At 64.0% G+C, this 24,117-nt stretch overlaps 5 protein-coding genes across 7 annotated transcripts; 3 read left to right on the top strand and 2 right to left on the bottom strand.

Annotated features, from left to right (window-relative positions):
- Nucleotides 1-1,626: 1,626 nt before the first annotated feature.
- Nucleotides 1,627-10,379, bottom strand: PAK4 (p21 (RAC1) activated kinase 4). Of its 2 annotated transcripts, XM_036405467.2 has the most exons (10): nt 10,332-10,379; nt 9,988-10,048; nt 6,998-7,214; nt 5,227-5,667; nt 4,008-4,379; nt 3,158-3,291; nt 2,954-3,080; nt 2,559-2,684; nt 1,960-2,094; nt 1,627-1,887 (listed from the first exon to the last, which is right to left on the bottom strand). In XM_036405467.2, the coding sequence occupies exons 3-10, from the start codon at nt 7,196-7,198 to the stop codon at nt 1,732-1,734; spliced, it is 1,692 nt and encodes a 563-aa protein (XP_036261360.1). In that variant the 5' UTR covers nt 7,199-7,214; nt 9,988-10,048; nt 10,332-10,379; the 3' UTR covers nt 1,627-1,731. The 2 variants fall into 2 exon arrangements, with proteins under 2 accessions (XP_036261360.1, XP_054374160.1); XM_054518185.1 differs by lacking the exons at nt 5,227-5,667; nt 10,332-10,379 and having other exon boundaries at nt 1,630-1,887; nt 9,988-10,252.
- A 303-nt stretch (nt 10,380-10,682) lies between these two features.
- Nucleotides 10,683-11,620, top strand: MRPS12 (mitochondrial ribosomal protein S12). Its single transcript, XM_036405469.2, has 2 exons — nt 10,683-10,894; nt 11,080-11,620. Exons 1-2 carry the CDS (start codon nt 10,846-10,848, stop codon nt 11,460-11,462), a joined length of 432 nt encoding a protein of 143 aa, XP_036261362.1. The 5' UTR covers nt 10,683-10,845; the 3' UTR covers nt 11,463-11,620.
- A 161-nt stretch (nt 11,621-11,781) lies between these two features.
- SARS2 (seryl-tRNA synthetase 2, mitochondrial) lies at nt 11,782-16,185 on the top strand. 2 transcript variants are annotated; one of them, XM_054518184.1, is made up of 16 exons: nt 11,782-12,279; nt 12,415-12,510; nt 12,632-12,661; nt 12,740-12,880; nt 13,430-13,484; nt 13,677-13,740; nt 13,879-13,984; nt 14,130-14,177; nt 14,302-14,371; nt 14,670-14,715; nt 14,824-14,911; nt 14,980-15,092; nt 15,174-15,267; nt 15,582-15,674; nt 15,763-15,828; nt 15,904-16,185. In XM_054518184.1, exons 1-16 carry the CDS (start codon nt 11,926-11,928, stop codon nt 16,042-16,044), a joined length of 1,605 nt encoding a protein of 534 aa, XP_054374159.1. In that variant the 5' UTR covers nt 11,782-11,925; the 3' UTR covers nt 16,045-16,185. The 2 variants fall into 2 exon arrangements, with proteins under 2 accessions (XP_054374159.1, XP_036261329.2); XM_036405436.2 differs by having other exon boundaries at nt 11,783-12,279; nt 14,263-14,371.
- Nucleotides 16,186-16,305: 120 nt separating this feature from the next.
- Nucleotides 16,306-19,240, bottom strand: NFKBIB (NFKB inhibitor beta). The gene is made up of 6 exons (XM_036405458.2): nt 18,977-19,240; nt 18,439-18,544; nt 17,463-17,709; nt 17,066-17,154; nt 16,720-16,980; nt 16,306-16,500 (listed from the first exon to the last, which is right to left on the bottom strand). Exons 1-6 carry the CDS (start codon nt 19,189-19,191, stop codon nt 16,453-16,455), a joined length of 966 nt encoding a protein of 321 aa, XP_036261351.1. The 5' UTR covers nt 19,192-19,240; the 3' UTR covers nt 16,306-16,452.
- A 125-nt stretch (nt 19,241-19,365) lies between these two features.
- Nucleotides 19,366-23,313, top strand: SIRT2 (sirtuin 2). Its single transcript, XM_036405457.2, has 15 exons — nt 19,366-19,544; nt 19,628-19,667; nt 20,081-20,197; nt 20,661-20,702; nt 20,794-20,900; nt 20,983-21,039; nt 21,162-21,230; nt 21,324-21,453; nt 21,788-21,847; nt 21,950-22,005; nt 22,136-22,212; nt 22,288-22,339; nt 22,488-22,552; nt 22,829-22,895; nt 22,986-23,313. Exons 1-15 carry the CDS (start codon nt 19,392-19,394, stop codon nt 23,256-23,258), a joined length of 1,365 nt encoding a protein of 454 aa, XP_036261350.1. The 5' UTR covers nt 19,366-19,391; the 3' UTR covers nt 23,259-23,313.
- The last annotated feature ends 804 nt before the right edge of the window (nt 23,314-24,117 follow it).

Genomic DNA, 24,117 nt, shown 5'->3' with positions numbered 1-24,117 from the left:
AGCACGGGTCACTGTGTGCCAATGCGAGTCAGCGCGGGTCAGCCTGAGTCAACGAGGGCCAAACCACCCCCAAGCTGGCCCAGATGAGCTGACACAAGCCAACGCTGGCCAAGACAAGCCAAGGCGATCCAGCAGAGGCCAAGATTCACCATCCGGGGCCGAGCCAGGCCAAGCCAAGCCAAGCCAGGCCAAGCCGGCCAAGATTCACCATCAGGAGCTGACCCAAGCCAAGCCAAGCCGAGTCAATGTGAGCTGGCACTGGCCACAATTCATCATCAAGGACCAACCCGAGCCAAGCCAAGCCGAGCCGAGCCGAGCCACTGCGGGACCCCATGTGCCCCCCCTGCCCCCCCTGCAGCCAATAAAGCCCTGAGGCAGCAGCAGCTCCTGCCTGGGGGTCCTTTATTGGGGAGGGGGTGTCCCCACGCCCCCTGCCCACGTCAGGAGTGTTGTTTATTGGGGAGGGGGTGTCCCCACGCCCCCCACGCATACCCCCCACCCCCCAAAAGAAGCACACACAGCACGCGGGGGGGTCCAAAAGGACATGTGTAATTTTGGGGGGGCCCCGTGTCCCCCCAGGGCCCCCCCCTCCCGCGCGGTACAAAACCCGACCATATAAATATCAATTTTTTGTTAAAAAACAAAAAAAAAAAACAAAACCGAGGGGGGCACGGGGGGGAAGGAACCAACCAAACAAAAAAACCCCAAAATCAACAAAAACGGGGGGGGACACACCCCGAATCAGTAGTGTGGTGTGGGGGGGGAGAGGGGGAGGCTGTAGTTGTGGGGACCCCCCCTCACGGAGATGGGGGGGGGGCCTGTACCCCAAGTGCCCCCCGAATTGGGTAGAAAAGAAGAGGCTAAAAACAAAACAAAAAAAAAGGGGGAAATGCCCCAAAATGGGTCCCAAAGGCGGGGGGGGGAGCGGGAGGAGCCCGTGCACCCCCAAATCTCAGGGATGGTGGCCTCCCCCTCCCCCCAAAATCTCTGCTGGGGGGTCCCCAGCTCAGTAGTACAGGTTGGGGGGGCCGGGGTCCCCCAGAACATCCCAGTCCCGCTCCAGTTTGGGGGGGCTGCTGAGGAGGAGGAGGAGGAGGAGGGGGCCAGGAGTCGTCCCCTGGGGTAGGGGGGGTCTCCCCACCAGTCTGGGGGTCTCTTCCCCAGTCTGGGGGTGTCTCCCCCTGAGCAGGAGGGGTCTCTCCCCCAGTCGAGGGTCTCCCCCACAGTCTGGGGGTCTCTCCCCAGTCCGAGGGTCTCTCCCCCTGCCTGGGGGTCTCTCCCCGGTCTGGGGGTCTCTCCCCCGGTCTGGGGGTCTCTCCCCGGTCTGGGGATCTCTCCCCCAGTCCGAGGGTCTCTCCCCCTGGCTGGGGGTCTCTCCCCGGTCTGGGGGTCTCTCCCCAGTCTGGGGATCTCTCCCCCAGTCCGAGGGTCTCTCCCCCTGACTGGGGGTCTCTCCCCAGTCCGAGGGTCTCTCCCCGTTGCCGGGGGTCCCTCCCCCAGTCCGAGGATCTCTCCCCCTGGCTGGGGGCTCTCTCCCCCTGGCTGGGGGTCTCTCCCCGGTCTGGGGGTCTCCCCCCAGTCTGGGGGTCTCTCCCCGTTGCCGGGGGTCCCTCCCACGGCCCGGGGGTCTCTCCCCCTGGCTGGGGGTCTCTCCCCGTTGCCGGGGGGCTCTCCCCGTTGCCGGGGGTCCCTCCCCATTGCCGGGGGTCCCTCCCCCGGCCCGGGGGTCTCTCAGCGCAGCCGGTGCTGCCGCATGAGGGGCACGATGCAGGCGGGGGGCCCGGCCAGGCCCAGGAAGGGGTGACGGAGCAGCTCCGGGGCGCTCGCTCGCTGCGCCGGGTCCCGCACCAGCATCCGCTCCAGGAACCCCTTCAGGGATGGGGACACCTGGGGGGGAAACGGGGGCGTGAGAGACTCCCAGGAAGGGGGGGGGACTCCCCCTGCCCCACCCCGAGTTACCTTGTGGCCGTTCTTGAGCCGGGGGGGGAGGTTGTCCCGGATCAGCTTCATGGCTTTGAGGGGGGGCTCGTTGAAATAAGGGGGTTCCCCGTCCACCATCTCGATGACCATCACCCCCAGGGACCAGATGTCCACCTGGGGGGGGGGTGTTCACCCCAAAAATGACCAAAAATGAGGAGGGGGTTAGGGGGGCAGCCCCTCAAACCCACTCCGTGCCACTTGGAGCCCCTCAAACATACACTGGGTATCCCCAGACCCACCCTGGGCAATCCTAACCCTACCCTGCTCTCCCTTAAACCCGTTCCAAACCCACCCTGGGCACCCTTAAACCCATCCTGGGTTTAAACCCACCCCTAAACCCATTCCAAACCCATCCTGTTCCCCCTAACCCACCCTGGGCACCCCTAAACCCATTCCAAACCCACCCTGGGCACCCCCAAACCCATCCCAACCTCCCCACAAGACACCTCGAGGTGGCAGAGAAGGCAGGAGATGAAGCTGGGGGCCCGCACACCCACCCCAAGCCCCCTGAAGCCCACCCTAAACACCCCGTAACGCAGCCCAGGACCCCCCAAACCCCCCCGAGCCCCCTGACCCACCTCTGGGCCGTAGGGCAGGCGGGAGATGAGCTCGGGGGCCATCCAGTAGGGGGTCCCCACCAGGGACTTGCGCCGCGGCACGTCCTTGTTCACTTGGGCACAGAACCCAAAATCCGAGAGTTTCACCTGCCAGGGGTCCGGGGGCGTCAGGGCGGGACCCCAAAGGGTCGGGGGGAGGTTTGGGGGGCCAAATCCCAGAGTTTCACCTGCCAGCGGGGCTGGGATCCCAAAGGGTCGGGGCGGAGGTTTGGGGGGCCAAATCCCAGAGTTTCACCTGCCAGCAGGGCTGGGACCCCAAAGGGTCGGGGGGGAGGTTTGGGGGGCCTTTCTGGGGATCCCCCCTGGCCCCTTTTTGGAGGTTTTCGCCCCAGTTTGCCCCAAACCAGGCCACCTACCCGTCCGTCGTGCGTGAGGAGGATGGAGTCGCTCTTGATGTCGCGGTGGATGACGCCCTGGGCGTGGAGCACGGCGAGCGCGCGCAGCACCGAGCGGCACACGGCGGCGATCTGCTCCTCTGACATCCTGGGGAGGGCGGATTGTCACCGCGCTGCCACCTCTGTCACCCCCCGCGTCCCCCCTGCTCCCCCAGGTGTGCTCACCTGGTGTGGGTGACGATGTCGGTCAGGGCGCCGCCCTCCAGGAACTCCATCACCACCCAGAGCTCGTCGCCCACCAGGTAACTGTTGTACATCTGCACGACGTTCTCGTGCTGGTGGTCCCTCATGATCACCACCTGGGGACAGGGGGACGTGGGCATGGGGGCCTGGCACCGTCCCCTGAGAGCCTTGGGGACACGGGCATGGGGGGGAACATGGCCATGGGGCCTGGCACTGTCCCTGAGAGCCTTGGGGACACGGGCATGGGGGGGAACATGGCCATGGGGCCTGGCACTGTCCCTGAGAGCCTTGGGGAGCCCCTGAGAGCCTTGGGGACACGGGCATGGGGGGGAACACGGCCATGGGGCCTGACACTGTCCCTGAGAGGCTTGGGGAGCCCCTGAGAGCCTTGGGGACACGGCCATGGCAGCCTGGCACTGTCCCCGGGGGTCCTCAGGCCATCAGGAGCTCCCTGCTGGGTCACCAAGAGCTCTTGGAGGGGTCCCCAGGGTGTCCTGAGGGTCCCCAAGGCTCTCAAAGGGTCCCCAAGCCTCTCAGGGCTCCCCAAGGCTCTCAGGGGCTCCCCAAGGCTCTCAGGGGCTCCCCAAGGCTCTCAGGGCTCCCCAAGGCTCTCAGGGGCTCCCCAAGGCTCTCAGGGCTCCCCAAGCCTCTCAAAGGGTCCCCAAGGATCTCAGGGGCTCCCCAAGCCTCTCAGGGCTCCCCAAGCCTCTCAGGGCTCCCCAAGGCTCTCAGGGCTCCCCAAGGCTCTCAGGGGCTCCCCAAACCTCTCAGGGGCTCCCCAAGCCTCTCAGGGCTCCCCAAGCCTCTCAGGGCTCCCCGGGGCTGCGCTCACCTCGTTGAAGAGCAGCTCCCTCCTCTGCTGCTTGCGCAGGTCCATCTTCTTGACGGCCACGAGCTGCCCGGAGCCGCGCACGGTGGCGATGCACACCACGCCCGTGGAGCCCTCGCCGATCTTGATGAAGTTGTCCAGGTAGGAGCGGGGGTCCCCGGGGTCCACCACCATCTGCAGCGCCGCTCGGAACTGCTCGTGGGACACGCGCTGGGGCACGGCGGGGCCGGGCCCGCGCGGGGCCGGGGGCTCCGGGGGCGCCGGGGGAGGAGGAGGAGGAGGTTCTGGGGCTTTGGGGGCTTGGGGGGCTCCTCCTGAGGTGGGGAGCGGCCCGTTGGGGGGCACCTCCTGAGGGCGTCCTGCGGGGTGATCGGCCTGTGGGGACACGGAGAGAAGCGTCAGAGCGGGGACTGCTGAGTGAGGAGGAGGAGGAGGAAGAGACTCAGGAAGGGCTGAGGGAGGAGGAGGAGGAGGAGGAAGAGACTCAGGGGTCAGAGCCCAGGATTGCCGTGGGAATGAAGGGCTGAGGAAGGAGGAGGAAGAGGAGCAGAGAACCCGCTCTGGAAGAGGAAGCAGAGCAGCAGCAAGAAGACGAAGAAGAGGAGCAGAGAACTCACTCTGGAAGAGGAAGAGGAGCAGAGAACTCACTCTGGAAGAGGAAACAGAGCAGCAGCAGCAAGAAGAGGAAGAGGAGCAGAGAACCCGCTCTGGAAGAAGAAGCAGAACAGCAGCAAGAAGACGAAGAAGAGGAGCAGAGAACTCTGGAAGAGGAAAAGGAGCAGAGAACTCACTCTGGAAGAGGAAGGAGAGCAGCAAGAAGAAGAAGAGGAAGAGGAGCAGAGGACCCACTCCGGAAGACGAAAAGGAGCAGAGAACCCGCTCTGCAAGAGGAAGCAGAGCAGCGAGAAGAAGAAGAAGAGGAGGAAGCAGAAGAAGCAGCAGAAAAAGCAGAAGAAGCAGCAGAACAAGAAGAGGAAGAAACTGCTCCAGAGCGAAGGATGTGGCTGGGGAAGGAAGCTGCTGCTGATCCCAGTGGAAGCCGTGAGGAAGAGGAGCAGAGAACCTGCACTGGAAAAGGAAGCAGAGCAGGAAGAAGAAGAAGAGGAAGCAGAGCAGCAGGAAGAAGAGGAGGAAGAGGAGCAGAGAACCCGCTCTGGAAGAGGAAGCCGAGCAGCAAGAAGAAGAAGAGGAGGATGAGGCAGCCCTGGGCTCCCTCCTTTACCTGGGCGCTGCCCCCCGGGCCGGGGTCGGTGTCAGCTCGGGGGTAGGTGTGGAAGGGGCGTCCTGGCGCCGTCTTCAGCCCCTCGCGGGGGGCGCCGGGGCCGTCGGGGGGCCGCAGGTCGGGCCCCGAGAGCGGGCGCTGCTCGCGGGCTGGGGGCCGCGGGGGCCCCTCCCCGGCCGAGCTGGACTTGGGGCGGCCCCCGGGGGCGGGGTGGGGGCGGGCCGGGGGGTCCGGCCGGGGCTGGGCGGGGCCCGGCCGGGGCTGGGGGGGCGCACCCGGGGCCAGGCCGTTCTCCGGGGAGGGGCAGGGGGGGCTGTCCCGGCGCAGGGAGTTGGAGCGGGACACGGACACGGCCGCCAGCTCGTCCAGGAGCCACGCCAGGGTCCGGTCACGGCCGCCGGGGGTCCCATCCTGGGGCCCTTTGGAGCCGCGCACAATGGGCTGCGGGAAGGGGGGGACACACCGCGGGAGAAAGGGAAAAAAGGAAAAAAAAACACAACAGAAAAGTGACGTGGAGTGGCTGCAGGATGGGCACAGCAGAGGGGGTTTGGCTGGGGAGAGTCCCAGAGGCACAAACTGGGGGCTAACCTCGATGGGAGGGTCCGAAAATATTGGGAAGGGTTTGATGGGGTGGGAATGGGGGGAACATCAGGGCTGAGGGGGGAATGGGGATGGGAATATGGGGGATGTGGGAATATGGGGGGGATGTGGGAATGAATGGGGGACACACAACGGGGAAGGGATCAGGTGGGAGTGACCCCGTGGGGTGGGGCTGGTTCAGGGAGTGGGGCAGGGCCTCACTGGGGGATCCCTGTCCTGGGGGACCCCATCATCACCTCCCTGCCCCAAGACCCCCAAATTCCTCCCCGTTTGACCCCAAAGAGCATCCAGGACACCCTTATAATACTCCAAGACCCCAAAATCTCCCAAACCCACCCCAGGGACTGAATGAGGCCCAACCTCCCGCCATGATTCCCAAATCCCCTGGTCCATAACTCCCCTATTTGTCTTTTTTGGGAGGTAGGAAAGGCATGGGGACCCAGCTCCCACCTCCCTGACCCCCAAATCCCTCCCAGTTTGGCTTTTTGAGTGGCTGGCACCCCCTGACCTGCTCCACAACCCCCCAGTATCAAACAACCCCAAAATCCCCTCATTCCAAGACGCCCAAACTGCCCCAAATTCAACCCCAAAGAGCACCCAGACCCATATTACCTCCTCCAGAACCCCCAAAGTGCCCCCAATTCAACCCCAAAGAGCACCCAGACCCATATAACCTCCTCCAGAACCCCCAAAGTGCCCCCAGTTCAACCCCAAAGAGCACCCAGACCCATATTACCTCCTCCAGAACCCCCAAACTGCCCCAAATTCAAACCCAAAGAGCACCCAGACCCATATTACCTCCTCCAGAACCCCCAAACTGCCCCAAATTCAACCCCAAAGAGCACCCAGACCCATATTACCTCCTCCAGAACCCCCAAAGTGCCCCCAGTTCAACCCCAAAGAGTACCAGACCCCCATTACCTCCTCCAGGACCCCCAAACCGCCCCCAATTCAACCCCAAGAGCACCCAGACCCATATTACCTCCTCCAGAACCCCCAAAGTGCCCCCAGTTCAACCCCAAAGAGTACCCAGACCCCCAAGCTGCCCCAAATTCAACCCCAAACATTGCCCAGCACCCCGTTACCTCCTCCAAGACCCCAAACCCCGAGTGCTGACCCCATTTGGGCCCCGCCCAGCCCAGGACGCCCCGGATTCCCGTGGTTTCCGCACCTTGTGGGCCCCGCGGATGGCGGTGATGCAGGCGGGGTCCACGAGGGGCTTGGGGCGCCGGGCGGACTCCTCGAGCAGCCCCTGCCACTGGCGGGGCAGCCCCGTGAAGCGCTGCTCCGAGGGGTCGTAGCCCGTGTGCACCCGGTGCTCGAAGTTGGACGGCGCCGAGATCTCCACGCGCTTCTTCTTCTTGGAGAACATGGCCCGGGCTGTGCTCCTGGGAACGGGGCAAAAACCCGGATTTAGCGGGTGGGAAATGAGGGCTGGCAGCAGGAGCGGTGTCAGACCCTGAAATCCAGCCCTGGGAAGGGGATCAGCCCTGAAAATCCCGCTGCTGGAATGGCTTTTATCCATCCACCAGCCACGTCCATCCAAAACCCTCCACCTTTATCCAGTTACTTCCCATTTCTCCCCCAAATCCAGGCTTGAAAACACCAGAAACTCCCACTTGGAAATGGGATTAATCTATTAACCCACCAACTCAACCTGAACCAACAAACAGATTTAAAGCACCTCAAAAAGCCACAAAAAAAATCTGTTTTTCCTGGGATCCAGCGCCAGGATCAGCGTTCTGGGGCACCATCCAAGGGTTTGATTTCATTCCCTGTTTTCCCGTGGTTTTTCCTGCACTTTCCAGGCCAAGAACGAGCTCAGCTGGGAGGGTTTTGGGCCTGTGATCCCAGTGGGGGCACGAATCCCACTGGGAATGGCCCCAAAATCCCACGGATCCCGGGCGGGTCCGTTTTTCCCACTTTCACTGCTTTCCCTGGTGGCAATTTCCCCGTTTCCTCCCATTTTTTCCTATCTCCTTGGCTCAATCCCATTTTCCAGGCTCCAGAATCCCGCTGCTTCCAAGGTTTCTCACTGCTTTTCCCCAATCTTTGAGGATTTCTCCTTAAAACAAAGATCCATCGTGAAGTTTTTCTTCTCCTCCTCCTCCTCCACTTCGACCCCAGCCAAAAGCTGTCAGAATTCCGTATTTTCTCCATTTTCCCTGCTCATCCCGGGCTGATCCCTCCTTCCACCTTCCTGGGAATCCTCTGGGGATTGCCAAAATCCATTTTTTTAAGGAAAACCCTCCTGGTTTGGGGAAATTGCAGCTGCGTTTGGGGTGGGAGGATTAAAATCTGCTGCATTTGGGCTTTTCTGCATGGGAAATATCCGAGGATGACCCAGCTCAGCCGGGATGAGGTGCAGCATCCATAACCTCTGGACACCAAATCCATGGGATTTCACCCCAAAACCTCTCTTTTTTTCCAGATGGTTGTGGAAATCTGGTGGTACTTGGCAGGGGCAGAGAGGTCCTGAGGAATTCCAGAGGGTGGGATGGGGGCCAGGAGGGGGTGAAGTTGTTCCTCAGCCCTTCCCAGGCCGCATTCCTGGGATCCCAGCGGGGTTTAATTAGTCACCAATTAACGAGGAACTGAATCTGCACCGGGCAGGATAATCGCCTGTTTTCCCTAAAATTCCCAACAAAATCCCACAAATTCCCCCCAAAATCAGTGGCACTCAGGCTGTGTCCTGGTGGGAATTGTGCTCCCCACAAAGGGGCCACAATTCCCAGGAAAACCAGGCTGGGAAGGGGCTGGAATCCTGGGAAGGAGCTGGAATCCCGGGATTCCCAACCGAGGGGTCAGAATTCCTGGGAAAGCCAGGCCAGGAATTCTGGGATTCCCCACCAAGGGGCTGGAATCCCCACCGAGGGGTCAGAATTCCAGGAAAAGCCAGGCTGGGGCCGGAGCGGGTTGGACTGGCCGAGCTGGATCTGCAGGAGGAGGAGGAGGAGGAGAAGGAGGAGGAGGAGGAGAAGTGCCGGCCTTTGCTCCGGAGGAATCCCGGAATTCCAGGAATCCGGAGCCTCTGAAGCTCAGGGGAACAGGAAAAAAAAAAAAAGATCCGGGAAGGGAACCAGGAGATCCCGGGAAAAGGGGAATGAAGTGCTCAGAGCTTCCGGAAAAACCGGGAAGGGAAAACCGGGAAGGGAGAGAGCAGGGAAACGAGGGAGGAGAACCAGGAAAGGGAAAAAGCGTGGAAGGAAGAGGAGAAAGAGGAATTCTGTCGGAATTCTGCCCTTTTCCTGCAGCAGGAAGTTTCCCAGGAGCTGGAAGTCCAGGGAGAGGGAGGGAGGAAGGGAGGGAGGTCGGGAATCTCTGGCTCGGGGCAAAGGAAGGGCAAATTAACGAGGGTCCAATTAATCAGTAACGATCCCATCCATCCGTGACGACCCAGGTGCCCAAAAATCCAGGAAAACGCAAATCCCTCCCCAAAATCCAGGAAAACGCAAATCCCGCCCGGGGCCGGCTCGGGAGCACCTCCAGAAAACCCAAATATTCCTGCCAGGGCCTTTATCCCATGGGAAAGGAACAAATTAAAGGATTAATCAAAGCCAGGGGCAGGAATATCCTTGGAATTTCTTCCTGGAAACCCCTGCTCGTCCCACAGCTGTTAACGAGGTGTTAGTGACCAAATTCCCAGCTTTTACCCCCAAAACCCAACAGGGAATGGGAGCGGGGGGAAGTTTTTGGCCATTTCCAAAGGATTCCTGGATCTTTTCCACATCTGGTTATTTCCCATAAACCCAAATTCCACTTATTTCCAAAACAACCCCAGGTCAACCCCTCTATCCCACCATTACTTTGGAAATTCACTAAATTTCAGAGAAAACACAAATAAATTCCAAATCCAGAGGCTTTTCTGATTTTTTTCTCTTTTTCCTCCTTTTCCATTGAGGAATGGCGACAGAAGCACCACAGAAAACCAGTGGGGATGGCAATTTCCCTTCCTGATGTGCCAAAATTTGGGGGAAATGCTGTTTTTAAGGAGTCAGGACATTCCTGAGGAATCCCAGCGCCCCTGCACCTTGGGGCTCCTGACCCAAATCCACGGGAAAAACCCATCCCAGGGCTCTGGATGGGATTGTGGGGAGGAGACCCCCCCAAATCCTCGCGGGATCAGAAATTCCAGGAATTAACTTGGAATTCGCTTCCTACCTTCCGCCAAGGGAAAACTTTCCTGCCTCAGCTGCGCGTTCCGGCTCCTCCGCTCAAAGTGCTGCAGAGGGAGAAGGGAATTCCCTCAGGAGCAGCCCCGAGCCCCCATTTTGGGGAGTTTTTGGGGTTTTTTTAGGGCGGGGAGCGGTGGGGTCCATATCCCCAATCCCAGAGCTTCCCCAGGCTGCTGCTGCCGCCCCTCCGGCGATTTGGGGAGGCTCAAACCGGCCCCATAACCGCCCCCTTCCATCACCGAGCAACCCCTTAGCTTTGCGGGGGTCTCCAAATCCCCCCGAAATCCCCAAATCCGCCCCAAATCCCCCCCGGGCCCCCTCAGGCCTCACTCGGCCGCCGCCGCCGCCATGTTGGGATCCAACCACATCCGGGTCCTCCCACGCCCGCGTCGCCGCGGCGACAGACCACACCTCTAGGGGCGGGGACACAGGCAGGAGGGGCGGGGTGAGCCATATATGGGCAAATAGAGGGCTATGGTGAGCAAAATATGGGCAGGAGGCGTGGCCTAGGACGGGGCGGAGCCGAATAAGGGTGGGGAGATAATATTGGGGCGGGGTTTATAGAGAGATGGGCGTGGCCTAATGCGGAAGTTGCTGCCGAAGGGGCGGATCTCCAGCAATCAATTGCAGTCTGACCAGTCACGGCGCGAATCACGGAGATTGGCATTTCCGCTATCCAATCGCAGCGCGGCGCGCTCGGAGCTGGGTAAGATGGCGGCGCGGTGAGGGGAACGTGCGGGCTCCAGTGCTGCCGCTCCCCGATGTTTTTTAGGACATTCCTGAGGAATTCTGCTGCCCTCCCCGGGCCGTTCTGATCGCGCCTACTCCTCTCAGAGCCTCGGAGATGTCGCTGCGTGCCGTGCTCAGGGCCGCCGCCTCGCTGCCGCGCTGCAGTGCGTAAAATTCCCCTTCCTCCCCAAAACGCCCCAAACCCCAAACTGGAGGCCCTGGGAAGTGTCCTGGGGGTACTGGGAAGGGTCCTGGGTGTACCGGAGGCACTGGGCAGGTGCCTTTGGGGACCTAAAGCCTCTCCCAACCCCTCAGAACGCCCTGACCTTTCTCCATGTCCCCTGCACAGCCCCGTCCCTGCTCATGCCGCCGCCTCCTCCCTGTGCCCCGTGCTGCCCCATGGCCACCCTGAACCAGATGCACCGGCAGGGCCGCCCCGTGCCGCCTCCCCGCCAGCCGGGCGCCACGCTGGGCCGGCCGCAGCTCAAGGCCGTGGTGCTCAAGAACCTGATCCGCAAGCCCAAGAAGCCCAACTCGGCCAACCGGCGCTGCGTGCGCGTGCGGCTGAGCTCGGGCCGCGAGGCTGTGGCCTTCGTGCCCGGCGAGGGCCACAACCTGCAGGAGCACCATGTGGTGCTGGTGCAGGGCGGGCGCACGCAGGACCTGCCCGGCGTCAAGCTGACCGTGGTGCGCGGCAAGCACGACTGTGCGCACGTGCAGCCCAAGAAATGAGGGGGGAGACCCCTGACTGTGCCCACGTGCAGGCCAGGAAATGAGGAGGGGATCCCCATGATGCTGGGGGGGCTGGGAGGGGTGACCCCGGGCCGGGGATGGACCTGGCCTGGCTGGGTAAAATTCAGAAAATTCAGATTAAAGCATGCTGGTGGTGATGTGGAGTGAAGTGTGTGGGGAGGGGTGGGAGGGGTACTGGGGAGGGTGGTGGAGACACTGAGGGTACTGGGAAGGGGCCTTTGGGGTACTGGGGGGGTCACTGGAATGACCCTGGGGTGTCACTGGGGTCACGGGGGGGGTCACTGGGGTCACCAAACCGAGGCCGGGGGCGTGGCCGGGACGAGAGGGGGCGAGGCCAAATCCGCCCGGGTGGGGGTGTGCGCCGCTGGTCCCGCCCCCGGCTCCTCCCCAAGCCCCGCCCCCGGCTCCTCCCCCACATGACCCCCACACGCTGGTGGCCAAGATGGCGGCGCGCCGGGCGCTGCTGCGGGCGGCGGGGCGGGCGGCGGGAGGGCTGCGCGGGGCCGCGGGGGCAGCTCCCGGCGCCTCTCCCGGAGCCGGGGCCTCTCCCGGTACCGCTCCCGGCCCGGGCCCCGCTCCCGGGGCCTCTCCCGCTACCGCTCCCGGTCCGGGCCCCGCTCCCGGGGCCTCTCCCGGTGCCGGGGCCTCTCCCGGGTCCGCGGCCGGGAGGAGCCGGCTGTATGAGCACGTGCGCGAGGGGCTGAGCGCGCGGCCGCAGCTGGATGTGACCGCGCTCAGCGAGCGGGACGTGGAGCGGCGCCGCGGGCCGCTAGGGGGCGCCGCGCTCCGCGAGATCGTGAGTGGCGGGAACCGCGGGGGCGGGGCTTGGCCCGGACTGGGCGGGGCCTGTGCGCGCACACCCCCTCCCCTTCCCGGTTTGTTTGTGGCCAGCGCGCCCACCTGAGCCACGCCCCCCCGGCCACGCCCTCAGGTGCGGATGTGGTCGCGGCTGGGGAAGGTGCGCGATGGCATCGCCCGGCTGGAGGCGGAGAAAGGGCGCGTGGCCCAGGGGGTCCGCGAGATCATGGTGAGACCCCCCCCGGGACCCCCCGGCTCCCCCTTGGATCCCCCAGCTCCCCCCAGGACCCCCCTCCCTTTCTGAACCACTCCTCGAGCCCCAAGGACCCCCTGACTCCTTTCCCCCCCAGGCCTCCCGGGACAAGGCAGCGGCCAACACGGTAGGAATGGAATGGAATTTTGGGGGGTGCCCCGGGGGTCTCGTGGACCCCCAGGCCCTGACGGTGCCCCCCTGTCAGCACCCGGAGCTGGCGTCGCTGCGGGAGCGGGGCCGGAGCCTCCGGGGGCAGCTCCGGGTGCTTGAGGCCGAGGAATCTGAGCTGGAGCAGAGATTCTACCTGGGGGCCCTGCAGCTGCCCAACAGGACCCACCCCGCTGTGGTGAGACCCCCCAAAATCAGCCAAAATCACCCAGAACCCAACAGGACCCATCCTGCTGTGCTGAGACCCCAAAGACCTCCCCAAAATCACCCCAAACCCAACAGGACCCACCCCGCTGTGGTGAGACCCCCAAAATCACCCAAGAGCCCAACAGGACCCACCCGCTGTGGTGAGACCCCAAAAATCCCCCCAAAATCACCCAGAACACAACAAGACCCACCCTGCAGTGGTGAGACCCCAAAAATCACCCAGAACCCCCCCAGCCCAACAGAGACCCCCAAAAACCTCCCCAAAATCACCCAGAACCCAACAGGACCCACCCCGCTGTGGTGAGGCCCCTAAAACCTCCCCAAAATCTCCCAAAACCCACCCAACCCAACAGAACCCACCCTGCTGGGGTGATACCCCTCAAAAATCCCCTGAAATCCCCCTGCCTGCCTCTGTGGTGATTTGGGGGTCTCCAAACCTCCCCAAACACTCCCCTGCCCCCTCCTGTGGTGCTTTGGGGGTCTCCTGGCACCCCCAAACCCCCCCTTTGTGCTCCCCCAGCCCGTTGGGGACCAGAGCCAGGCCCAGGTGCTCGAGGTGGTTGGGAAGAAACCAGGTGAGGGCTGGGGGGTCCTGGGGGGCGTTGGGAGGGTCTGGGGGGTGTTTGGGGGGATCTGGGGGGTGTTTGGAAGGTCTGGGGGTCCTGGGGGGCGTTGGGAGGGTTTGGGGGGCGCTGGGGGGGGGTTTGGGGGGTCCGGGGTCACCGAGGTGACAAAGGTGACAAAAGGTTCCCCCTCCTCTCCCCCAGTGTTCGATTTCAAGCCAAAGGGGCACCTGGAGCTGGGGGAGGGGCTGGACATCATCCGGCAGAGGTGAGCACACCTGGAGGGGGGGGGACACACACCTGTCCCCCCCCCCAGGCGCCTGTCCCACGTGTCAGGCCTTCGCTCCTATTACCTGTGCGGGGCTGGGGTTGTCCCCAGGTGTCCCACACCTGTTCCCCCCCCCAGGCGCCTGTCGCACGTGTCAGGCCACCGCTCCTATTACCTGTGCGGGGCCGGGGCCCTGCTCCAGCACGCCCTCGTCACCTTCACCCTGCAGAAACTGCTCAGCAAGGTGGGGGGGCCTGGGGGGAGCCAGGGAGGGTCTGAGGGGGTCCCATGGAGGGTCTGGGGGGATCCCAGGGAGGCTCTGGGGGGGGTCCCAATGAGGGTCTGGGGTCCCCGGGGATGCTCGGAGTCTCCGATCTGCCTTTCCCCAGGGTTTCCTGCCCATGACGGTGCCGGACCTGCTGCGAGGAGCCGTTTTTGTGAGTGCCCCCCGAGCCCCCCCCGGCCCCCCTGAGCCCCCCCCGGCACCCCAGTGCCCCCCGGTGACCCCCCCGTGCCCCCCAGGAGGGCTGCGGGGTCCAGCCCAGCGCCGCCCCCTCCCAGGTTTACAGCATCGACCCCGCGAGGTTCGAGGACCTGTGCCTGGCCGGGAGCTCGGAGGTGGGGATTGCAGGTGGGAAATGGGGAAAAAGGGGGGAAATCGGGAAAACACGGGGGCAGGGGGAGAATGGGGGAGAGCCGGGAGAAAATGGGGAAAATTGGGGGAAAATACGGATGAAAATGGGGAAAACTGGGGCAGAATGCGAGGAAAGTAGGGGAAAATATGGGTGAAAATAGGGAAAACTGGGGGAGAATGCAAGGAAATTTGTAAAAAATAGGAGGGAAAAGTGGAGGGGGGGGCAGATGGATTTGGGGGGCTCACCCAGGGGGCAGATGGATTTGGGGTGACCCCCCTGTGTCCCCCCACCCAGGGTATTTCATGGACCACGCTGTGCAGCTGCAGGACCTGCCTGTCAGGTACCGGGGGGCTGTGTCCTGCCCAGGGACCCCCTCCCCTTGTGGGGATCCCCCCTCCCCAATTCCTGGGGGGATTTTTGGGGCCCCCTGAGCCGTGTCCCCCCCCAGGGTCGTGTGCTCCAGCACCTGCTACCGCGCCGAGACCGACACGGGCCGCGAGCCCTGGGGGCTCTACCGCGTGCACCAGTTCACCAAGGTACTGGGAGCACTGGGAGGGAGCCCCGGGGGCAGGGCGGGGGGGTCACCCCCTGTGCCCCCCCAAAGGTGGAGATGTTCGGGGTGACGGCGGCCGAGCGCGGCACCGAGAGCGAGGAGCTGCTGGACGAGTTCCTGGGGCTCCAGAAGGAGATTTTCTCAGAGCTGGGGCTCCATTACCGGTGAGGGGGATTTGGGGGGGGTCCCCCCAATCTGTGGGACCCCTGAAATCGCTCCTAACTGTCCCCCCCCGGAACCTGCAGTGTCCTGGACATGCCCACAGAGGAGTTGGGGCTCCCCGCCTACCGCAAGTTCGACATCGAGGCCTGGATGCCCGGACGGGGCAAATTTGGGGAGGTGAGGGAAGGAGGGGTCTGGGACCCCAATAATAATTCAGGGAGAGCCCAAATAACTTGGGGAGAACCCTGGTAATTCGGGGAGAGCCTCAATAATTTGGGGAGAGTCCAAACAGTTCTGGGAAAACCCCAAAAATCCTGAGGTGCTCAGGGTGATGCCCCCCCCTCACCCCCTCCCTCCCTGTTTATGGGCCCCCCTTTATTCTCACCCTTGCTGCCGGGTCAGGACCCCCATTCTGGGGAGTGGAGGAGGAGGAGGAGGGGGGTGCCCCAAACCTGCTGACCCCCCCCGTCCCCTTCACCCCCCCCTCCCAGATTTCCAGCGCGTCCAACTGCACGGATTACCAGAGCCGGCGGCTGAACATCATGTACAGCGGGGAGGGGGGCCGGCTGCGCCACGCCCACACGGTGCGTGACCCGCAGAAACCCTGGGAGAACCCCAAAAACCCCCGGGGAGGGGCCTCTGGGCCCCCCTGACGCCATGTCCCCCCCTCAGGTGAATGGCACCGCCTGCGCCGTGCCCCGGATGCTGATCGCGCTCCTCGAGTGCAACCAGCTCCCGGTGAGTGATTTGGGGGGGTCTCGCGGGGGTCTGGGGGCTCCAGGGGGGCTCACCCTGCCCCGTGTGCCCCCCCAGGACGGCCGTGTCCGGGTGCCCCCCGTGCTGCAGCCGCTGGTGGGGCGGGAGGTGCTGGCCCGGCCCCCCGCCCCCCTCCTGAGCTACATCGGCCCCAACCAGCCCGGGGGGGGCCCCCCCAAAATGGGGAAGGGGCCCTGAGGGGAGGGGGCAGGGCACGGATGGAGCTGGGACATCGTGGGACACAGGAGGACACACGAGGACCCAGAGGACACAGAACGTGTGACAGCCCCACCCACGGTGACAAACCCCGGGAATAAAACCTGGAAATGCCCCCCCCCACCCCGTGTCACAGGTGTGTGCTCTGCTGCACTGGGACAGACAGGTCGCCCCCAGAGTCACAGGTGTGTCCTGCACTCAAACAGGTGTCCCCCCAATGTCCCCCCCAATGTCACAGCCATGTCCTTTGCAGCCTCTGCTTTATTTCCCCCCACCCCTCACAACCCCTGGGGCTCCCCCGGGATTTTGGGGGGTGGGGGCGCCCCTTCGGGGGGTCCCCCCGGCTGGGGGGCGGCAGGGGGGACCCCCAAGTCCATCCGGGGGGGGCCCTCAGGCTGGGCAGCGCCGGCTGTTGATGACGATGTCGTCGTACTCGTCCTGGGGGAAGACAGAGATTTGGGGGGGGTCTCGGTAGGGTTTGGGGGGGACATTGGGCTGGTCTGGGGGGGCTTGGGGGGGGGGGGGTTGGAAGGGTTTGGGGGGGCTTGGGAGGGTCTGGGGACCTTGGGAGGGTCTGGGGACAGTGGCGGGAGCCCCTCGATCTGCCCCGGGGGGGTCTCGGTGCGGGGGACCGGGCGGGAGCGGCCCCGCACTGACCTCGCTGTCCTCGGCCCCGCCCTCGCTGTCGCCGCTGTCGCCGCTGTCGCTGCTGTCGCTGCTGGGGGGGTCGCGGGCCCCGAAGCGGCGCAGGAGGGGCGGCAGGCGGGGGTCGGGGCGGCGGCGGGCGCTGTAGAGGGGGGTGAACCCCGAGAAGGTGCGGGGGTCCGGCCGTGCCCCCCCCCGCAGCAGACACTCGGCCACCTCGGGGCTCTGTGCCTCCACGGCCAAGTGCAGGGGGCTGCGGCCGCAGCTCGGCTCCTGGGGGGGCACGGCGGGGTCAGGCTCCCTCCCGGAGCCCCGTTTTGGGTTCGTTTTGGGGGTTTTTGGTGGGGGGGGCACCCACCGGCCGGTCGGGGTCGGCGCCGGCGCGGAGCAGGAGCTGCACCAGCTCCAGGTCCCGGCGCAGCACGGCCACGTGCAGGGGGGTGTAACCTGTGGGGGGGACATTCGGGGGGTCCAAAGCCCTGCCTGAGCACCTGGAACCCCCCCCCCCAAAACCCAAACCGTCCCCCCCCTCCAAACAGCGCGACCCCCCCCCCCCCTCCAAAAAACCACATTCCTCCCAAAATGTTTAAATCCCAAACCCGTGTGAGGCCCCTGACCCATGTCCCCATCCCCAAAAACATGCGGAAAACCCCAAAAAACTGTGACCCCCCACCCCTCCCCAAAACCACGACGAGCCCGAAGCCACAGGATCCCCCCAACCCACGACCCCCTCCCCAAAACCGCGTCCCCCCCACCGTCGTAGTTGACGCTGTCCAGCTGCGCCCGCCGCTCCTCCTCCTCCTTCCGGGGGTCCCGGGGGGGGTCCCAGGGGTCCGGGGGTGTCCCCAGAAGGGCGCGGGCGCAGGCGGGGTGACCCTCGCGACAGGCCAGGTGCAGGGGGGTGTGGCCGCCCCGCTCCCGCACGGCCACGGCCGCGCCCGCCGCCCGCAGCCGCCGCACGGCGCCGGCCAGCCCCAGCACCACGGCGATGTGCAGGGCGGTCTGCGGGGAAAACGGGGTTACATCACCCCAAACAGCGCCCCAAAACCCAGCCCCAGCACCACGGCGATGTGCAGGGCGGTCTGCGGGGAAAACGGGGTTACATCACCCCAAACAGCGCCCCAAAACCCAGCCATCACCATGAAACCCAGCCCCAGCACCACGGCGATGTGCAGGGCGGTCTGCGGGGAAAACGGGGTTACATCACCCAAAACAGCGCCCCAAAACCCAGCCCCAGCACCACGGCGATGTGCAGGGCGGTCTGCAGGGGCAAAACGGGGTTACATCACCCCAAACAGCGCCCCAAAACCCAGCCATCACCATGAAACCCAGCCCCAGCACCACGGCGATGTGCAGGGCGGTCTGCGGGGAAAACGGGGTTACATCACCCAAAACAGCGCCCCAAAACCCAGCCCCAGCACCACGGCGATGTGCAGGGCGGTCTGCAGGGGCAAAACGGGGTTAAATCACCCCAAAACAGCGCCCCAAAACCCAGCCATCACCCCAAAATCCAGCCCCAGCACCACGGCAATGTGCAGGGCAGTCTGTGGGGAAAAAAAGGGGTTAAATCACCCCAAAACAGCGCCCTAGAACATTGCCATCACCCCGAAACACCACCCCAAAACCTCCACCCCAAAACCTCCGCCCCAAAACACCACCTCAAAAATCACCATCACCCCAAAACATCACCCCAAATTTCCCCCATAGCCCCCCCAAATTTCCCCGTCCCACCTGGCCCAGGTCGTTCTGCAGGTCCAGGTAGGGCGACTGCTCCGTGTGCCGCAGGATGGACTCCAGGAACTCCAGGTGCTCGTGGATCACGGCCAGGTGCAGGGCCCTGGGGGGGGGCACGGGCTGGGCAGGGGGGTCTCGGCACCCCCAGACCCAAATGGGGCAACTAGAGACCCAAATGGGGCACCCAAAACAGGACTGACACCCCAGACCCAAATGGGGTACCCAAAGAAATGGAAGAAATTATTGAGGGTCCTGGGGGGGTTAATGAAGGTCCTGGGGGGTTATGGAGGGTCCGGGGCCGTTACCGGGGGATTTATTGAGGGTCCTGGGGGGTTAATGAGGGTCCTGGGAGGTTATTGAGGGTCCTGGGGGGGCTATTGAGGCTCCGGGGCCGTTACCGAGGGACCCCCGCCTGAGGGGCTGCGGGGGGATCGCACCGGAACCCCGGGCAGGACCGCGACCCTCCAAGCCCCGGGTGTGTGTGGGGGTCCCGCCCGGAGCCCGGGGGGGTTCCCTGGTCCCTGCCCGCCCTCACGTGTCGCCCTCGTCGGTGACGAAGCTCAGGACGTGCCGCAGCCAGGCCGCGGGGTCAGCGAGGGGCTCGGGGGACTCCGCCGCGGGGCTGGCGGGCAGCGGCGGCCCCAGCGGCCCCTCGCCCAGCGAGCCGAGCCCGCTGTCGCACCACTCATCGCCCTCGGGGCGCTTGGCCTCGCCGGGGGCCGCCGGGGCCGCGGGGGCCGCGGCCGCCATCGCCGGGGCCGCCTCAGGCCGCGGCCGCCATCGCGGGCCGGGGAATCCCCGCCGCGGCGCCTGCCGGGACCCGTAGTCCGCGCCCGCGCTTCCGGGTGCCTCAGCCAGTCAGCACCCTCCGTCTGGCCGCGTCTGCGTACCCCGCCCAGCGGAGCCGCCGCGGGGCACGCCGGGAGTTGTGGTGCGGACAGGCCGCGCCCATGGCGGACCGGGACGGTACCGGGGCCGGCGGGGCCAGTAGCGGCCCCGGGGGTGCGGTTCCCTCCGCTCCCGCCCCCGCCGGGGACCCCCCCAGCGTTCCCGCGGCTCCTGGTGCCCGCCGGGAGGAGGCGGAGCAGGACGCCGAGTCTCCGGTAACGCCCCCGGTGTCTCCCCCGGTCCCCACCCCGGTGACCGCCCCTCACAGCTCGGTGACCCCGCGCACTCCTCCCCGCAGGTCTCGGAGCCCGAGCCCGGCGCTTCGGCCGACGCTGACAGTGGGTCTGGGGGCGCCGGGCTCCCCTGGTGGCCGCGGAGGGCCCGGCTGGGCCTTTGGGGACACCCGGGGACCACTTGGGGACGTTTTGGGGACACTTTGGGGACCCCTTGGGGACAGTTTGGGGACCCGCTGGGGACACTTTGGGGACACTTCGGGGACACCCTGGGGACACTTCGGGGACCCCTTGGGGACACTTTGGGGACCTCCCGGGGACACTTCGGGGACACTTTGGGGACCCTTTGGGGCCATTCAGGGGTTTGGCGCTGTTTTGGGACCTTTGGGGACATTTTGGGAGCATTCCGGGGGGTTTTGGGGGCATCCAGGGGGAGTTTGGGGACATTCTGTGGGGTTTTGGGGACATTCCGGGGGTTTTGGTGGCTGTCTGGGGACATCCTGGGTGTCCCCCCTCAGTGGAGCTGCTGCGGGCGCTGCTGTCCCGGACCCTGGGGCTCGGCGGGGACCGAGCGGAGCCGGTGCTGGACGAGCTGAGCCTGGCGGGCGTCAGTCGCTTCATCAAGAGTGACCGGTGTACGGGGACGGGAATGGGACACTGGGGATGGGAATGGGACACTGGGGATGGGAATGGGACATTGGAAATGGGGCCGCTTCATCAAGAGTGACTGGTGTACGGACACCGGGAATAGGGACACCGGGAATGGGGAACGGGGATGGGAACGGGATGGGAATGGGAATGGGGCCGGTTCATCAAGACTGACCGGTGTACAGGAATGGGGATGGGGAACGGAGACAGGAATGGGAATGGGAATTGGGATGGGAACGGGGTCAGTTTCTCAAGAGTGAGCACTGTAGGGACACCGGGAATGGGAACAGGAATGGGAACGGGAACGGGGAGGGGGCAGCAGGAAAACTGGGCACGGAGGGGGGACAACGAGAACAGAGATGGGGGGGAGCAGCAGAGGATTTGGGGGCAGTTTTGGGGTTCTCGAGGGTGAATTTGGGGCTCACCCCTTTGTGTCCCCCCCTTCCCCAGGTAAGAACATCGTGTGCATGGTGGGCGCTGGCATCTCCACCTGTGAGTGCTCTGGCTGGGGGGGGGTCCCGTCCCGGGGGGGGGGGCTCGGGGACCCCTGGGGGGGTCCTGACCCACCCTGACTCCCCCCCAGCTGCCGGGATCCCCGATTTCCGCTCCCCCGGCACCGGGCTCTACTCCAACCTGCAGAGCTACAACCTCCCCTACCCCGAGGCCATCTTTGAGATTGGGTTCTTCAAGGTACCCCCCCTTTCCTCCCCAAATTCTGGGGTGGGTCCTGAGTTTCTCTGGGGGCCCCCCCTGAGCTCCCTGTGCCCCCCAGAAACACCCAGAGCCCTTTTTCGCCCTCGCCCGCGAGCTCTACCCGGGGCAGTTCAAGGTAAAACATCCCCAAACCTCCTTCAAGGTAAGCCCCAAACCTCCTTCCAACCCCCTCCCCAAATCGGGGGGGGGGGGGGGGGGCTCAAAAGACCCTCAAAGCACCCCCAAATTCCCCCCCAGCCCACGGTGTGCCACTACTTCATGCGGCTGCTGCAGGACAAGGGGCTCTTGCTGCGCTGCTACACCCAGGTGGGACACAGCTCCCCTCCTCTCCCCCCCTGGCTGGTCTGGGGGCATCACGGGGATTTCGGGGAGCCCCTGACCCTCCCCTGGCCCCCCTAGAACATCGACACCCTGGAGAGGGTGGCAGGGCTGGACCCGGAGCTGCTGGTGGAGGCTCACGGCACCTTCTTCACCTCGCACTGCCTGCGGGCCTCGTGCCGCCAGCGCTACAGCCTGGCCTGGATGAGGGGTATGGGGGGGCCCTGGGGACCCCCGAGCGCTGGGGACCCCCTGGGACCCCCCTGGGACCCCCTGGAATGCCCCTGAGTGCTGGGGACCCCCCGGGATCCCACTGAGTGCCTGGGGGATGTCCCCACCTGCTCTGCCACAGGGTGGGAACAGCAGTTGTTGTCACCCTGTGCCCCCCCTTAATGCCCCCGTGCTCCCCCTAAATGTCCCTGTGCCCCCCCTTAATGCCCCCGTGCTCCCCCTAAGTGTCCCCGTGCCCCCCAAATTTCCCTGTGCCCCCCCTGCCCCCTTTCCCCACCAAGCTTCTTCCTCCTCCTCCTCCTCCTTCCCCCCAGAGCGGATTTTCTCCTCCCTCGTCCCTAAATGTGAGAAGTGCCAGGGGCTGGTGAAACCTGGTGAGTTTTGGGGCTGGGGGGGGGGGGGGCTCAGCAGGAATTTTGGGGAGGGGGTCTCACCCCCCCATCCACTGACCTGCCCCCATCTCCCCCCTTCCCCAGACATTGTGTTTTTTGGGGAGAACCTCCCCTCACGCTTCTTCGCCCTCCTGGAGTCGGTGAGTGGGGTCTGGGGGGCCCCCAATGCCCCCCCCCAGGCTGGATTTTGTGCTGGGGGTGCTGAGGTGACCCAGGGGGTGCTGAGGTGACCCAGGGACCCCCCCCCAGTGACGCCCCCTCCCTCTGCAGGACTTTGGGAAGGTCGACCTGCTGCTCATCATGGGCACCTCGCTGCAGGTGCAGCCCTTTGCCTCCCTCATCAGCAGGTGAGACCCCCCCTCCCCAGTGCCCAGACCCCCCCAGACCCTGGGGATCCCCCTGTGACCGTCCCCCTCCCACAGGGTCCCCACCAACACCCCCAGACTCCTCATCAACAAGGAGAAGACAGGGCAGGTGAGCTGGGGGGGGGGCACCTTCAAAATCTGATAATTTTGGGGGTCCCCCTGCCCCCCAAACTTTTCTGGGAGGTGTTGGGGGGGGAGGGGTGGGGCTTGGAGCAGCTGCCCCCACCTTGTGCCAAACCAGTCCTTTGTCCCCCCAGAGTGACCCCCTGATGTCCCTGATGGGCTTTGGTGGGATGGACTTTGACTCAGACAAGGCGTACAGGTATGGCCAGGCGGGGCACAGGTGTGGCCAGGCGGGGCACAGGTGTGGCCAGGTGGGGCACAGGTATGGCCAGGCGGGGCACAGGTGTGGCCACGTGGGGGGCTCTGTCCCCACCCTGTGGTTTTGGGGACCCTCAAAGTGGTTTGCAGGACTTCCATTGGGTGCACCCCAAGGTAGTTTGGCGTGCTCAAGGTGGTTTTGGGCACCCTCAAGGTGATCCTAGGGCCCCCCCTGAGGATTTTTGGGGGTGACTTTGGGGTCCCTGTGTCTGCACAGGGACGTGGCCTGGCTGGGGGACTGCGACAGCGGGTGCCTGGCTCTGGCTGAGCTCCTGGGCTGGAAGGTACTGCCCCCCCCCCCGCAAATTCTGGGGGGTCCCCCTGCCCCCCCAAACCCTTTCGGGACCCCCCTGAACCCCCCGTGTTCCCCTCAGGAGGAGCTGGAGGAGCTGGTGCGGAGGGAACACGCGGCCATCGACGCCAAGGGCGGGGACAGGGATGGAGGGGGCCCCCAAAGGCCCCGGGGGGATGAGGACAAGGACGGGAGGAGCCCCAGAAAGGGCCTGGGGGATGAGGGAAAAGCTCAGAGTGACCCCAAGAAGAGCCTGGGGGGCAAGGCCAAGGCTGAAAAGGACCCCAAAAAGCCCCAGGGGGGGGACAAGGACAAGGCTGAAAATGACCCAGAAAAGCCACGGGGGGGGCAGTGAGGACCCTCCCCATAGCACGGGGAGGACAGCCCAAAATTAAATGGTCACAGAGGAATCTTTGGCTTCGTGTGGTCACTGGGGGGGCTGGAGGGGCAGGGGCTCTTTTTTTCCTTAAAGGAAGAAAGAGGAAAACAAAATAAAAATACAGGAAAGGGGGAAAATAAGTTAGAAAAAGAAAAGGGGAGGTTGAGGGTACAAAAAAGGTTTTTTCCTCCCCTAAAAAGGAGTGTTACAGATTTAAAATGTGTTGGAATTCCCAGGGAGGGTGTGGGGGGATGCGTGTGCAAAACACTGAAACATGTGAAGTTTCTCACTTTTGTATCTACTGAGAAAAAACATTAATTTACATTTTAAAAAAGGTTTCAAAACAAAGCTCTGTATCTGCTGTGTGATACCTGGGATTGTGGGATGGAAGGAAGAGTGGATATGGATCTGCAGGGCTGGAAAAATCAAACGTGACTTTTTTGGAAGGGCAAACGGGACTCGTTGTCCACGAGCCAAAACTGGCCAAAATTTGGATTGAACTTCCAAAATCCCATAATCCAAGGGTTGCTCCTGGAGGGAAGCTGCCAGGACAGGGGGGTCTGGCTGGGCTTGGAGGGTTAAGAAGGAAAAATCCTTCCAATGCATTTTTTTCTTTTTTTATCCTCTGAGTGTCCAACTTCCTTTGCTAAATTTCTACAGATTTGAGCTCAAATTACCATTTCTGACCAGTGCAGAGACAAATGATGAAACATTCCTGAGTTATTCTTACTCTTCATCTTATGGAAGTAGCAGCCAGCACTAAATTTGCATGATCTAGCCAAAGTAGACATTTCACAGAAAAGCACTTTCTATAGCAATATTGAAAAACCATAGA

Source organism: Molothrus ater, chromosome 39, assembly GCF_012460135.2.
Source record: "Molothrus ater isolate BHLD 08-10-18 breed brown headed cowbird chromosome 39, BPBGC_Mater_1.1, whole genome shotgun sequence".
NCBI lineage: Eukaryota > Metazoa > Chordata > Aves > Passeriformes > Icteridae > Molothrus > Molothrus ater.
This window is presented reverse-complemented; position numbering and strand designations above follow the sequence as displayed.